General features: G+C 31.2%; 2 protein-coding genes and 1 pseudogene across 2 annotated transcripts; 2 read left to right on the plus strand and 1 right to left on the minus strand.

Annotated features, from left to right (window-relative positions):
- Positions 1-940: 940 nt before the first annotated feature.
- Positions 941-3,533, plus strand: LOC107610626 (uncharacterized; annotated as a pseudogene).
- A 1,249-nt stretch (positions 3,534-4,782) lies between these two features.
- Positions 4,783-6,805, plus strand: LOC148547357 (uric acid degradation bifunctional protein TTL-like). Its single transcript, XM_088495402.1, has 4 exons — positions 4,783-4,941; positions 5,040-5,141; positions 6,434-6,527; positions 6,627-6,805. Exons 1-4 carry the CDS (start codon positions 4,783-4,785, stop codon positions 6,803-6,805), a joined length of 534 nt encoding a protein of 177 aa, XP_088351528.1.
- Positions 6,806-13,634: 6,829 nt separating this feature from the next.
- LOC110265408 (uric acid degradation bifunctional protein TTL-like) lies at positions 13,635-15,657 on the minus strand. Its single transcript, XM_088495403.1, has 4 exons — positions 15,499-15,657; positions 15,299-15,400; positions 13,913-14,006; positions 13,635-13,813 (listed from the first exon to the last, which is right to left on the minus strand). Exons 1-4 carry the CDS (start codon positions 15,655-15,657, stop codon positions 13,635-13,637), a joined length of 534 nt encoding a protein of 177 aa, XP_088351529.1.
- Between the last annotated feature and the right edge of the window lie 1,090 nt (positions 15,658-16,747).

The raw sequence follows: 16,747 nt of genomic DNA on the forward strand, positions 1-16,747 counted from the left end.
TTTAAACGTGCAGAATTAGACCATGAGTAAGCAACCTTCCTAATACCATTTATATTCTATCAATTAGCCCGGATACAAGTACCTTTATCTATGTTTTATTTCCGGGTTATTCTCCCGTTCTCTCTTTTGGATTACTTACTGCATTAATATGGAATATTACTCTCCCGTTATGAAGTTTTAATTATTAAAAAGGATATTTAATACTAAAATTATTAAAAATGACCAAATCTTTTTATAATATTGGTGAAGAAGAACCAAATCTTATTATAATGAACTAAATATATTCTTAACTATACTTTTACTTATTTGTTATAATCTTTAACATATGTTGTTTGATTCTCAACACTATATAAATATGTATGAATATTCACTTGGGATTAAGTAGTTAATTACTTTTAAAAAATTTAGTCTAATAGATTGTTAGGGAAATTTCATTATTAAAATATTAATTTATAACTGTTTATTTATTTTTTTTAATTTTTATATTAATTATTATTATATTTTTAACATTTTCAGTAATTTTATTATTTATTTATTTAATTTTTTATTATTTTTATAATCTTTTGTCTTATTTTTTGTTGGGTAAAGATCACAAAATTAAAAATTATTTATAAAAGATTTGATTCTAGGACTTAAACATTATAAAATGAGTTACTCCTTAATAATGTTGGTACTAAAGGTCCTTTTTAATAATTAAATCTTCCTAACGGTTCTTTATAATAATTTTTCCTTTGATATATCCCGTTGAACAGTTTGTCCGTATTTTTTTTTATTTTCTATTTGTGTTTCCTTATTAAATTTTTATGCATTTGTTTATATGAACATCATAAAAGTGGATATAGATAAGAGTTGGATCTCAAAGCCACGAGGTAGTGTCGAATACAAGGCCGGGTTGAACAAATTTTTGGATTTCGCATTTGCTAATGCATCATCCGATGGGATGATACATTGTCCATGTCCTTCGTGTGGGTTCCGGCTATTCCAAACTAGAGAGGATGCTTATGATCACTTGCTATTAAAACCGTTTCCTGCTAAGTATACTTTTTGGTTACATCACGGGGAGAGACGCGTAGGAGACAGTTCTACTGAGACACAAGAAGTTGGCCCTGGTAGCGTCTACCGAGATCCACTGCGCGACATGGTTCGTGAGGCATTCAACTTTCCAGGTTCTGTTGTCGATGAAGATGACTCGGGAAACAAAGATGTTGAGGGGGATGCCGAAGAATTGCCTTATTTGTATAGCGAACCTAGTCAGGCGGCCCGTCATTTTGATGAGCTGCTTGAGGATGGAGAGCAGGAATTGTATCCGGGTTGTGCGAAATTCTCGAAGTTGGCTTTCTTGGTCAGGCTATACCATATAAAGTGCATGTGCGGCGTGAGCGACAAGGCATTCGGAATGATACTAGAGTTACTGTGTGAGTCCTTTGAGCATGCAAAGATTCCGGCTTCACTGCACGATGCCAAGAGGATCATACGAAAGCTCGGTATTGCGTACAAGAAGATAGATGCATGTCCGAATGACTGCATGCTATATCAAGGCAGCGATCAAGAACTGTCTAGGTGCAAGATATGTGGGACCTCGAGATGGAAGCAAAAGAGTAGGAGGAATTCCGTTGTCCGGATCAACGTGGTTGTTAAGAAGAAAGGAAAGCCGCAGGCGGCGAAAGTTCTTCGTTACTTTCCCCTTGTTCCACGACTGCAGCGGATGTTCATGTCCAGTAAGACATCTGTTGACATGTTGTGGCACAAGAAAGGTCCTAACTCGGATGGTTTTTTGAGGCATCCACGAGACGGAGAGGCATGGAAGGCATTTGATAGAAGATATACTCACTTCAGTGGCGATCCACGCAGCGTTCGCTTAGCCTTAGCTAGTGATGGCTTTAATCCCTTCGGAAATCTCAGCTCAAGGTACTCGATTTGGCCCGTGATTCTCATCCCCTACAACCTGCCCCCATAGAGTTGTATGAGACCCAGCTCTTTCTTGCTGTCTATGATTATCCCCGGTCCCAAGATGCCTGGTAATGACATAGATGTCTACTTACAGCCGTTGATAGATGAGTTGAAGCAGCTGTGGGGTGGTGTTGATACGTACGACGCTAGCGAGAAAAAAACATTCAAGCTGCATGCTGCGTTGTTGTGGACAATCAGCGATTTTCCAGGGTTGGGCAACTTATCTGGGTGGAATACGTACGGTGGGAGAGCATGTCCTACGTGCAACCTGGATGCCGAGTCTAAGCGACTCACGTTTAGTCAGAAATGGTGTTTCATGGGTCATCGGCGCTTTCTGAATCAAAGCCACAGATTTCGGCAGGACCGGGTCCGATTTGATGGGAAGGTAGAGGTCAGAGGTCCGCCTATAATATTGTCGGGTGGAGATATTTTGAGACAGTTGGATAATGTGCATGTCAAGCTTGGTAAGGTGCAAACGGAAGCCGGTAAAAGAGCGCGCGGACAACAGGCTGCATTACAAGATGAGTCTCCTTGGAAAAAAAGGAGTATATTCTTTGATCTTCCATATTGGGAGTATAATTTGTTGCGTCACAATCTGGACGTGATGCACATAGAGAAGAATGTGTGCGACAACATTATCTACACGATACTGAACGACAGTGGTAAGTCCAAGGACAACCTCAAAGCTCGAAAAGACCTCCAGCTGATGGGAATTAGGCGTGAACTTTGGCCACGAGAAGATGGAAAATATCCCATTGCAATATTCTCCATGTCGAATTCACAGAAGGACGTTTTTCTTAGGAACTTAAAGAATGTGGTCTTTCCAGATGGTCATTCGAGTAACATATCTCGCTGTATTGACCTACAACAGCGAAAAATTTCCGGCTTGAAAAGTCACGACAACCACATTCTCATGGAACATCTTCTCCCAATAGCTATCAGGAATGTATTGGAAGCCCCAGTGGCAGTCGTCCTGGCTGATTTGTCAACTTTCTTTCGACGACTATGCAGTAAATCTATAGACCCTGAACAACTTCCTCTCCTACAGGAACATGTGATCCTCACTCTTTGTCAAATGGAGATAATTTTCCCACCATCTTTCTTCACAGTCATGGTACACCTAACCGCGCATCTGGTTGAAGAGGTACGCCTAGGAGGCCCGGTGCATTATAGGTGGATGTATCCAATTGAAAGGTACCTATAAGACTAATTTTACATTTGAGTTATTTCAAAAGTTAACAACCTAACACGTATCTCGCTCGTAAAGGTACCTAGGTCGTCTTAAGCAGTACGTGCGTAATAAGGCAGCACCGGAAGGATCAATTGCCGAGGGCTACTTATCTGATGAGATTCTCACTTTTTGTTCGAGATATCTAGATAACGTTGAAAGCAGGATCAATCGACCATTGCGTGTCGATGATCGACCGAGCGAAGATGCGACTAATAACGCGACCAGCATGTTCCCACTAATTGGCAAAGCGGTAGGGGCTTCCGAGAGTTTGAATCTTTCACCAACCGAGAGACTTCAAGCACATCGTCACGTATTGGTCAATTGCGCAGGTGTAGAGAATTTCTTAGAGTAAGTGCAGTTATTAATCTTAGAATCATATTGTACCCGAAGGCAAAATTTGTTTATACCTTTAACAGTACATCCACACGGTATACTCAGGGATTTTAGGGCTAGTAGAAAAAGACAGCTACGAAGTATTGGCAAAAGAAACGAAGCCTACATTGACAGGGTTGTCCATAGAGAATTCGCCGAGTGGTTCAAGAATGAGGTGAATCTTCTGTACGGCTCTTCCATTTATAGTTTCGTTAATATATTGCCTCCTACCACTCAACTCTAAAAATAATTATATCATTGGTAGATACCACTGGGAAGTACGATGCACCCGAGAGAATTGCAGTGGCTCGCATGTGGCCCCAATATTCAGGCAAAGCGCTTTAAGGCGTACAATGTCAACGGATTCAAGTTTAGAACACTATCAAGAGAGGATGGAATGAGAACCCAAAATAGCGGGGTTTGTGTCACATCTGACACTAGAAGTTATGCAAGCGCTCGTGACAGTAACATGGCTGTTGGTGGCGTCTCCTATTATGGAAGATTGGTAGATATCATTGAGATGAATTACAGTGGCCAATTCTCTGTGGCCTTGTTTAGATGCATTTGGGCAGACACCACGTCTGGTAGAGGCATAAAACAAGACATTTTGGGACACACCTGTGTTAACTTTAGCAATCCGATTCATACTGGGGATCGTGAAGATGACGAGTCGTACATTCTTGCTTCCGAGGCTCGCCTTGTATACTATGTGGAGGATGAGGTCGATAAGGAATGGAGCGTAGTGGTCCATGTGAAGCCGAGAGATTTGTTCGACATGGGTGAATACAATGAACAATGTGAGGTCGAACTTTCCCTCCAACAAAGTCTGACTGATTTGTCTAAGTGTGATATTGAAGGTATCTCGTTGACAAGGGATGGCAACTTAGAAGAACCCACACCTAACACAATCGAAACCGGTGAAGAGGTTGCTGATTCATAGATATATTTGGCTACCAATATATGACATGCACACTTGTACCTTTCCCTTTATTATACTCTTGAAATTTTATTTATAAGCAAATAGCATAATAATAAAAATCAGTCGTCTGGATCGACTTTGATCTTATTTAATTTTGCCTTTTTTAAGTGTATGGATCTTGAGAATACGTTAGCAAGACATGTATACTTAGAGTTCTCACGCTCACCCTTTTATGTGTTGGGACTAAGCAGGAAAATTAGAAGAGAATGACCTCTTTATGTGTGCCAGCAGCTTTTTTTTCGTCCGCTCGATGCAAGAGGCATCTCCGTTCTCTTCACTTGAGCACACAATTTCATTCGCTAGAGATCTATGGTTCACCAAATCGCCTATTAGAGCATGGTTGGATGCATTCTCCGCACACAGTCACATAGGTACAGTTATTAGTAGGGCGCCTACTGAACTAATTTCGGTACGTATCCAAACTGACTGACCAATCAAGGGTTCTATAACCATAACCATAAGACAAAGCCAACTATCTGATGATTTATACTACTCTGAACGTTGTAGGATTTGTGTCAATTCGGAGCAAAGTATCGAAAGAAATTTGGCTTCGAATTCTTAACAACTACAAATGCTAGACATTCCCATAAAATACTGGAGGAGATCAAGGTATAAATCAGCTTATTAATTGTTATTATTATTATTGTTACTGTTATTATTTTGGATATCACTTTAATAATTTGCAAGATATTAAGTCTCAATTAATGTTAACATATATATTATTGGATTTAAAAAAAGTAAAATCAAACTATATATATATAGAGTACAGTTGCATGCTAGGGATAGGATAATTGGTACAATTATTGGTTTGAATATATAGATATAGTTTCTTTTCATTCTATTTTAAATATACATACTCCCATAAGTACCTATTTAGGTCTCATTACGTTATTAAATTTTTTTCTGATAAAATATATAGTTTTCTTGTGTTTAATAAAATTCAATAGTAAACATAAAAATATTAAAAAAATAAAAAAATATTTTTTTAGAATGTTATAATTTATTATTTTACCTTTTTTACATAAATTTTTTTTAACATAACATATAAACAAACAAATTTTGTTATGTTATTCTATCCAACAAAATTGTTAAATTAAAAAATATTTTTATACGAGCTATTTAAATACAGGGTTTTTTAAAAATCACTTAAAAGAATTGTTATTTTGTAGAAGTTCACCCAAATTGGTAGTAGATTTTATGTAGATTTCTTATTTTTAGTATTTTTCTTTAGTTTATAAAATATGATTTTCCGAGAACAAAAAAAAAAGTGAAGAAAAACTTGAGATTTTTTCTTTTCTTGTTGGTTATTAATTAGTTGCACGAGGACTTTTTCAACATGGTCAAGAATGATCCACAGCTGAATCTATATTCGATTTCAATGGTGACTGCAGCAATATAACATAACTATCAAAAACTACTAAGTCAACATATTTTAAATAATACTAATGACGAACGTCTTAATGATACTAATCTATTTTCTGGTTTGGTTATAAAGGTAATATGGGTATCCAACTTTTCATTAAATTTTGGTTAATGTTTTAAAACTTTCAATTTTTAACTGTATCAGTTTAATTAACGATTTAATTTTTAGAACCTTAAATGGGTTTGCATTATTATGACATATGCGGATCATCATCTTCGGCTATGTGCTGTGATTGCTATGAATGAACTTCTCCATAAAGCATATATATTTGAGGCAAAATCTTTTTTACTATATTCTTGAGAACTCAAGCAGAACGTAGTAAATAGTATCGGGTTAAAAGATAAAATTTTGGGATAAATCTTGCTGAATTTAGTCAACAAATCCCCTCCCCATGAACACTTTCAGAGAACTCTATGTAATGGCTGCGTAGTTTGTTGGAATGCCCAATTGTTCTGATGATTCTTTTGTTCTGATTTAGGCTCGATGCGAGAACAATCTCTTGGTTGAACTGGATATTGCGGCTCGAGAGAAATTCTATTTCATAGAAGAAGGACTCACAAAAATCTGGGAACGTAAGTCTAACAAACCTTGTAGAATATGGCAGCCAGACCATTTTCTCTGTAAAGTTTAGTAATGTTATTCAAATTGTTTTGTTGCGATTTAACTTTCAGGAATATCTCAAGAAGAGCTTCAAGAGAAATCAGAAGATTTAGGGGAGATAGTTCCAGACTCACTGGAAGAAGAACTCGTGCCCAGCAACAGTTCCGACGAGGAGGTTTGGATCGATGACAAGGCTACCATGAGAAATTATGATCTCAATAAAACACCAGACGAGAACCAGATAGAATGATCCAGCTCTCACCTGATTTCTTCTGATGGTGTTTTTGTCAAATAATATGACTCATTATTAGCTTATTTGCATCCTAGTAATGTTTTCGTTGTTATGTCTAGTTGTTTTTGTGTTTTTGCACAGAGTTCAACATAGATTCATTTCAAACACAAAGATGTTTAGCTGACCTATTCAAATTTTTTCGGTACATTTTTATTACTTTTACTATGGTTAAATTTTTATTGCCTACTTGATGCTAGCTATTCGAAGAATTTGTGGTGAAAATTGTATTTCCAACAAATACAGTAGTTAATTCTTGAATTCACTGCCAATATTCAATTAAATAAAACTAATACGTAAGTTAAAGGTTCTCATCCCACCATATCTCCAAATATGTTTAGAAGATTTGAAAAAGTATAATCTGTAACAAAATATAATGCGGATAGAGGAGTTTGGTATCCACTTCTTTTTTCCTATCTTACCCTTAATTTTATAATCTAAGATTGCGTCCTCAATCATGTATTCACATTCTGTAAATTCTATATTAATCCACTAGAGAATTATGTAATTGCTTCATTTAGGAGTACATATAATTCACTCTTAAATATAATCAACATAAAATTATATTTTTTCAATTTTTTAAAATTTACATTATTTATTAAAATAATGATATAATGAATGTACTGTTGCAAAAAAATGAAAATAACTTCATAAATATATTTTTTGTTGAAAGAAAACATAACTCAATAAATGTAAAGTCTAATTTAAATAACTATAGTTAAATAAAATAAATAATAAAAAACGGATAAAAAATTTAAAATTTTTTTTAAAAGAAATCATTATTCTCATACACAATGACATAGAATTTTAGCATTATCCTTTTCTATATGCATCTATTTTTTTAGTTTTTATCCATAGTTCTGTGCTTTATTTTAATAAACAACATTATTTATTGAAATATCAATTTAAATTTCAATATTGTCTATATTGAGAAGAAAGGTTTATTATTAACAGAAATTCTCTTGTACACTGTCAGTTACTTTACATAAAAAATAAATTCACCCATTTTAAAGCAACTTTATTAAATTCTTATGTAAATCATTGTTACGTATTTTGATAGAATAAAAACAAAATAGTTTACACATGATTTTTTTTAAATTAATGTATAAAGAATAATTTTTTCCTTTAAATTATTATATGATATTATTTTAATGTACTCTTGGTACCTATAACATAATGCTTTTAGTATTATACATATATTAATTTAAAATTAACTATTCTACATGTTAAAAAAATTGAATAAGTTATAAAAATTTTTATTTACTTATTCAATACAAAATTTTTGAATGCTTGAAGTCTTAATTTTTTCTTAGAATGATAAAATATGAAGTAAAAAGCAACTATGAAAAATAAGTGCCTATATAATATGTATACATCTAGATATCTAAATCAAATAAGAAAGTAATTAGTTAACAACTCAAAAGTTAATACAATGGATAGTTATGGATCAAAGTAGTGAACAAAAATAAAAGTTGGGATAATGGTATGATACTAATTGATTGCGATTGGGGTTAATAGAAGAAGAAACAAAAAAAAAGGAATTTAAATGAAACAAGGCAACATAATAATGATGACAGAACAATAATAGTTATACATGTAAAAAGAATAAAAAAAATAATAGTGTAAAATAGGATGAGATGATAAAATCAAAATAAAAATTAATAACTTAGAAATAATAATAAAATTAAAGATAATTAAATATGTTCGATATAAGATTAAATAAATAAATTTTTTTATATATTAGAATTATGCATAAAAATAAGGTGAATTTTGAATTTAAATTTTTAAATTTGCTTCAAATTAAATAGGATTGAAAAAATCAATAAATTTTATATATAAATAAATGACTAATTTATAAATAATGTTAGTAAATTTTTTTCTTGATTTTATTACACATGATAACAACATAATTCCTTTTTATTATTTTTTAATTTAAATCTATTTATTTTATATTTCTTACAATTATTAAATACCTTAAAATATTTTATTTTTTTATAATTTAATTTTTAATTATTCAACAATTTATAATTATTGATATTAAATTAGGATAACATTTTTGACTTTTTTTACCTATATCTTTTTCCGATAACATATACATATCTTTAATGTGTGCTTTTATAATTTAACATTTTAAAAGTCTTTTATAGCAATTTTAATTTTAACAAAATATCATATAACTAAGGCTACGTTAATTTTGAAATGATGAAAAAAAAAACTTATTTGACAAATTTAAAGGGTGAATAATATATTAACACCAATACTAAAATACGATATAAATAGGATCATGTTAATATTAAAATAAAAAAATAATAATTTAATAAATTTGACGAAGTAATAATATATTAAAAATATTAAATTAATTTTTTAAAATAATAAAAAAGCGGCTATATAAGCACGTTAGTGTCTTGTTGAACCGCTAGTACATAATAAGGCAAATTATATTCGTATGTAGCATTTGTTTTGGTCTTTAATTTGAAATATTTTGGTAGAATATATATCATTATAGTCTTATTGTTTTATATATTGGGATTAGTGAACAAAATTAAACATTGATATATTATCTATGTTACAATTATGAAAACGTGATTTAGTGGTGTTTTATTTGGGGTTTCCATTAGTGAGTTTATATAATACGTGAATATAGGCTGAATTAGAAGTGGTGTAGTGGGTTTATACTAACTCAAGGCCCACACCACCATTAAGCCTCGAAGCAGTTAATGTAAAAAAATGAAAATCAAAATTTCCTCACATGAGCCCCTGTTGCGCACACATCTTCTCCCATAGCTGAACCCTTGTTTTCACTCTCCCTCCTTGGTTGTTTCTGAGCAGCACTTGCGTCGTTGGTGCGTCCTCGCTTCCCTCGCCTTCGTCAGTCACATCCTCTTCCACTCGGTCGTAGTGCTCGTTCAGGTAACAAGTTTCAGCTCTTTCATGCTCATAATTTTTTTTTTTCAATTAAGTTAACTTTAATTTGAATTCTATGTGGGTATGAACATTCACAGATGAAATATAAGTCATTTGGGGTTGCATGTTCTAATCTTCAATGTATTTGTTCAAGAGGGTTAAAGTATATGGCCACTGATAGTTCCTTCTAATTTCTAAGTTAAATATATTAAGTAAAAAATATTCTTTTGATTAAAAAAAATTGCGATTTGCACAACTGCTATGAATATGAACATTGATAACGGGAATGGTTAATCTAATGGAGTATATATTGTTCATGCAAATTAGGGAATATTAACTTTAGTCATATTTTCTTAATTAACTCTGTTAGGATTATTAATGATGGATGTTAACTTTAACCATGGTTTCTTAATTTTTTATAGTTATGATGGTTTCTTAATTAACATCCATCATTAATAATCATAACTATAATCATTAACTTTTGATTATTAATGATGGATGTTAATTAAGAAACCATCATAACTATAAAAAATTAAGAAACCATGGTTAAAGTTAACATCCATCATTAATAATCCTAACAGAGTTAATTAAGAAAATATGACTAAAGTTAATATTCCCTAATTTGCATGAACAATATATACTCCATTAGATTAACCATTCCCGTTATCAATGTTCATATTCATAGCAGTTGTGCAAATCGCAATTTTTTTTAATCAAAAGAATATTTTTTACTTAATATATTTAACTTAGAAATTAGAAGGAACTATCAGTGGCCATATACTTTAACCCTCTTGAACAAATACATTGAAGATTAGAACATGCAACCCCAAATGACTTATATTTCATCTGTGAATGTTCATACCCACATAGAATTCAAATTAAAGTTAACTTAATTGAAAAAAAAAAATTATGAGCATGAAAGAGCTGAAACTTGTTACCTGAACGAGCACTACGACCGAGTGGAAGAGGATGTGACTGACGAAGGCGAGGGAAGCGAGGACGCACCAACGACGCAAGTGCTGCTCAGAAACAACCAAGGAGGGAGAGTGAAAACAAGGGTTCAGCTATGGGAGAAGATGTGTGCGCAACAGGGGCTCATGTGAGGAAATTTTGATTTTCATTTTTTTACATTAACTGCTTCGAGGCTTAATGGTGGTGTGGGCCTTGAGTTAGTATAAACCCACTACACCACTTCTAATTCAGCCTATATTCACGTATTATATAAACTCACTAATGGAAACCCCAAATAAAACACCACTAAATCACGTTTTCATAATTGTAACATAGATAATATATCAATGTTTAATTTTGTTCACTAATCCCAATATATAAAACAATAAGACTATAATGATATATATTCTACCAAAATATTTCAAATTAAAGACCAAAACAAATGCTACATACGAATATAATTTGCCTTATTATGTACTAGCGGTTCAACAAGACACTAACGTGCTTATATAGCCGCTTTTTTATTATTTTAAAAAATTAATTTAATATTTTTAATATATTATTACTTCGTCAAATTTATTAAATTATTATTTTTTTATTTTAATATTAACATGATCCTATTTATATCGTATTTTAGTATTGGTGTTAATATATTATTCACCCTTTAAATTTGTCAAATAAGTTTTTTTTTTCATCATTTCAAAATTAACGTAGCCTTAGTTATATGATATTTTGTTAAAATTAAAATTGCTATAAAAGACTTTTAAAATGTTAAATTATAAAAGCACACATTAAAGATATGTATATGTTATCGGAAAAAGATATAGGTAAAAAAAGTCAAAAATGTTATCCTAATTTAATATCAATAATTATAAATTGTTGAATAATTAAAAATTAAATTATAAAAAAATAAAATATTTTAAGGTATTTAATAATTGTAAGAAATATAAAATAAATAGATTTAAATTAAAAAATAATAAAAAGGAATTATGTTGTTATCATGTGTAATAAAATCAAGAAAAAAATTTACTAACATTATTTATAAATTAGTCATTTATTTATATATAAAATTTATTGATTTTTTCAATCCTATTTAATTTGAAGCAAATTTAAAAATTTAAATTCAAAATTCACCTTATTTTTATGCATAATTCTAATATATAAAAAAATTTATTTATTTAATCTTATATCGAACATATTTAATTATCTTTAATTTTATTATTATTTCTAAGTTATTAATTTTTATTTTGATTTTATCATCTCATCCTATTTTACACTATTATTTTTTTATTCTTTTTACATGTATAACTATTATTGTTCTGTCATCATTATTATGTTGCCTTGTTTCATTTAAATTCCTTTTTTTTTGTTTCTTCTTCTATTAACCCCAATCGCAATCAATTAGTATCATACCATTATCCCAACTTTTATTTTTGTTCACTACTTTGATCCATAACTATCCATTGTATTAACTTTTGAGTTGTTAACTAATTACTTTCTTATTTGATTTAGATATCTAGATGTATACATATTATATAGGCACTTATTTTTCATAGTTGCTTTTTACTTCATATTTTATCATTCTAAGAAAAAATTAAGACTTCAAGCATTCAAAAATTTTGTATTGAATAAGTAAATAAAAATTTTTATAACTTATTCAATTTTTTTAACATGTAGAATAGTTAATTTTAAATTAATATATGTATAATACTAAAAGCATTATGTTATAGGTACCAAGAGTACATTAAAATAATATCATATAATAATTTAAAGGAAAAAATTATTCTTTATACATTAATTTAAAAAAAATCATGTGTAAACTATTTTGTTTTTATTCTATCAAAATACGTAACAATGATTTACATAAGAATTTAATAAAGTTGCTTTAAAATGGGTGAATTTATTTTTTATGTAAAGTAACTGACAGTGTACAAGAGAATTTCTGTTAATAATAAACCTTTCTTCTCAATATAGACAATATTAAAATTTAAATTGATATTTCAATAAATAATGTTGTTTATTAAAATAAAGCACAGAACTATGGATAAAAACTAAAAAAATAGATGCATATAGAAAAGGATAATGCTAAAATTCTATGTCATTGTGTATGAGAATAATGATTTCTTTTAAAAAAAATTTTAAATTTTTTATCCGTTTTTTATTATTTATTTTATTTAACTATAGTTATTTAAATTAGACTTTACATTTATTGAGTTATGTTTTCTTTCAACAAAAAATATATTTATGAAGTTATTTTCATTTTTTTGCAACAGTACATTCATTATATCATTATTTTAATAAATAATGTAAATTTTAAAAAATTGAAAAAATATAATTTTATGTTGATTATATTTAAGAGTGAATTATATGTACTCCTAAATGAAGCAATTACATAATTCTCTAGTGGATTAATATAGAATTTACAGAATGTGAATACATGATTGAGGACGCAATCTTAGATTATAAAATTAAGGGTAAGATAGGAAAAAAGAAGTGGATACCAAACTCCTCTATCCGCATTATATTTTGTTACAGATTATACTTTTTCAAATCTTCTAAACATATTTGGAGATATGGTGGGATGAGAACCTTTAACTTACGTATTAGTTTTATTTAATTGAATATTGGCAGTGAATTCAAGAATTAACTACTGTATTTGTTGGAAATACAATTTTCACCACAAATTCTTCGAATAGCTAGCATCAAGTAGGCAATAAAAATTTAACCATAGTAAAAGTAATAAAAATGTACCGAAAAAATTTGAATAGGTCAGCTAAACATCTTTGTGTTTGAAATGAATCTATGTTGAACTCTGTGCAAAAACACAAAAACAACTAGACATAACAACGAAAACATTACTAGGATGCAAATAAGCTAATAATGAGTCATATTATTTGACAAAAACACCATCAGAAGAAATCAGGTGAGAGCTGGATCATTCTATCTGGTTCTCGTCTGGTGTTTTATTGAGATCATAATTTCTCATGGTAGCCTTGTCATCGATCCAAACCTCCTCGTCGGAACTGTTGCTGGGCACGAGTTCTTCTTCCAGTGAGTCTGGAACTATCTCCCCTAAATCTTCTGATTTCTCTTGAAGCTCTTCTTGAGATATTCCTGAAAGTTAAATCGCAACAAAACAATTTGAATAACATTACTAAACTTTACAGAGAAAATGGTCTGGCTGCCATATTCTACAAGGTTTGTTAGACTTACGTTCCCAGATTTTTGTGAGTCCTTCTTCTATGAAATAGAATTTCTCTCGAGCCGCAATATCCAGTTCAACCAAGAGATTGTTCTCGCATCGAGCCTAAATCAGAACAAAAGAATCATCAGAACAATTGGGCATTCCAACAAACTACGCAGCCATTACATAGAGTTCTCTGAAAGTGTTCATGGGGAGGGGATTTGTTGACTAAATTCAGCAAGATTTATCCCAAAATTTTATCTTTTAACCCGATACTATTTACTACGTTCTGCTTGAGTTCTCAAGAATATAGTAAAAAAGATTTTGCCTCAAATATATATGCTTTATGGAGAAGTTCATTCATAGCAATCACAGCACATAGCCGAAGATGATGATCCGCATATGTCATAATAATGCAAACCCATTTAAGGTTCTAAAAATTAAATCGTTAATTAAACTGATACAGTTAAAAATTGAAAGTTTTAAAACATTAACCAAAATTTAATGAAAAGTTGGATACCCATATTACCTTTATAACCAAACCAGAAAATAGATTAGTATCATTAAGACGTTCGTCATTAGTATTATTTAAAATATGTTGACTTAGTAGTTTTTGATAGTTATGTTATATTGCTGCAGTCACCATTGAAATCGAATATAGATTCAGCTGTGGATCATTCTTGACCATGTTGAAAAAGTCCTCGTGCAACTAATTAATAACCAACAAGAAAAGAAAAAATCTCAAGTTTTTCTTCACTTTTTTTTTTGTTCTCGGAAAATCATATTTTATAAACTAAAGAAAAATACTAAAAATAAGAAATCTACATAAAATCTACTACCAATTTGGGTGAACTTCTACAAAATAACAATTCTTTTAAGTGATTTTTAAAAAACCCTGTATTTAAATAGCTCGTATAAAAATATTTTTTAATTTAACAATTTTGTTGGATAGAATAACATAACAAAATTTGTTTGTTTATATGTTATGTTAAAAAAAATTTATGTAAAAAAGGTAAAATAATAAATTATAACATTCTAAAAAAATATTTTTTTATTTTTTTAATATTTTTATGTTTACTATTGAATTTTATTAAACACAAGAAAACTATATATTTTATCAGAAAAAAATTTAATAACGTAATGAGACCTAAATAGGTACTTATGGGAGTATGTATATTTAAAATAGAATGAAAAGAAACTATATCTATATATTCAAACCAATAATTGTACCAATTATCCTATCCCTAGCATGCAACTGTACTCTATATATATATAGTTTGATTTTACTTTTTTTAAATCCAATAATATATATGTTAACATTAATTGAGACTTAATATCTTGCAAATTATTAAAGTGATATCCAAAATAATAACAGTAACAATAATAATAATAACATTTAATAAGCTGATTTATACCTTGATCTCCTCCAGTATTTTATGGGAATGTCTAGCATTTGTAGTTGTTAAGAATTCGAAGCCAAATTTCTTTCGATACTTTGCTCCGAATTGACACAAATCCTACAACGTTCAGAGTAGTATAAATCATCAGATAGTTGGCTTTGTCTTATGGTTATGGTTATAGAACCCTTGATTGGTCAGTCAGTTTGGATACGTACCGAAATTAGTTCAGTAGGCGCCCTACTAATAACTGTACCTATGTGACTGTGTGCGGAGAATGCATCCAACCATGCTCTAATAGGCGATTTGGTGAACCATAGATCTCTAGCGAATGAAATTGTGTGCTCAAGTGAAGAGAACGGAGATGCCTCTTGCATCGAGCGGACGAAAAAAAAGCTGCTGGCACACATAAAGAGGTCATTCTCTTCTAATTTTCCTGCTTAGTCCCAACACATAAAAGGGTGAGCGTGAGAACTCTAAGTATACATGTCTTGCTAACGTATTCTCAAGATCCATACACTTAAAAAAGGCAAAATTAAATAAGATCAAAGTCGATCCAGACGACTGATTTTTATTATTATGCTATTTGCTTATAAATAAAATTTCAAGAGTATAATAAAGGGAAAGGTACAAGTGTGCATGTCATATATTGGTAGCCAAATATATCTATGAATCAGCAACCTCTTCACCGGTTTCGATTGTGTTAGGTGTGGGTTCTTCTAAGTTGCCATCCCTTGTCAACGAGATACCTTCAATATCACACTTAGACAAATCAGTCAGACTTTGTTGGAGGGAAAGTTCGACCTCACATTGTTCATTGTATTCACCCATGTCGAACAAATCTCTCGGCTTCACATGGACCACTACGCTCCATTCCTTATCGACCTCATCCTCCACATAGTATACAAGGCGAGCCTCGGAAGCAAGAATGTACGACTCGTCATCTTCACGATCCCCAGTATGAATCGGATTGCTAAAGTTAACACAGGTGTGTCCCAAAATGTCTTGTTTTATGCCTCTACCAGACGTGGTGTCTGCCCAAATGCATCTAAACAAGGCCACAGAGAATTGGCCACTGTAATTCATCTCAATGATATCTACCAATCTTCCATAATAGGAGACGCCACCAACAGCCATGTTACTGTCACGAGCGCTTGCATAACTTCTAGTGTCAGATGTGACACAAACCCCGCTATTTTGGGTTCTCATTCCATCCTCTCTTGATAGTGTTCTAAACTTGAATCCGTTGACATTGTACGCCTTAAAGCGCTTTGCCTGAATATTGGGGCCACATGCGAGCCACTGCAATTCTCTCGGGTGCATCGTACTTCCCAGTGGTATCTACCAATGATATAATTATTTTTAGAGTTGAGTGGCAGGAGGCAATATATTAACGAAACTATAAATGGAAGAGCCGTACAGAAGATTCACCTCATTCTTGAACCACTCGGCGAATTCTCTATGGAC

The sequence above is a fragment of the Arachis ipaensis genome, chromosome B8 (assembly GCF_059453495.1).
Source record: "Arachis ipaensis isolate K30076 ecotype BB chromosome B8, ASM5945349v1, whole genome shotgun sequence".
NCBI lineage: Eukaryota > Viridiplantae > Streptophyta > Magnoliopsida > Fabales > Fabaceae > Arachis > Arachis ipaensis.

Coding starts and splice junctions, on each gene's coding strand:
- LOC148547357 (XM_088495402.1), top strand. CDS start 4,783: ATGCAAGAGGCATCTCCGTTCTCTTCACTTGAGCACACAATTTCATTC. Junction 4,942..5,039: donor CGCCTACTGAACTAATTTCG/GTACGTATCCAA, acceptor TGAACGTTGTAG/GATTTGTGTCAATTCGGAGC. Junction 6,528..6,626: donor ACTCACAAAAATCTGGGAAC/GTAAGTCTAACA, acceptor TTTAACTTTCAG/GAATATCTCAAGAAGAGCTT.
- LOC110265408 (XM_088495403.1), bottom strand. CDS start 15,657: ATGCAAGAGGCATCTCCGTTCTCTTCACTTGAGCACACAATTTCATTC. Junction 15,401..15,498: donor CGCCTACTGAACTAATTTCG/GTACGTATCCAA, acceptor TGAACGTTGTAG/GATTTGTGTCAATTCGGAGC. Junction 13,814..13,912: donor ACTCACAAAAATCTGGGAAC/GTAAGTCTAACA, acceptor TTTAACTTTCAG/GAATATCTCAAGAAGAGCTT.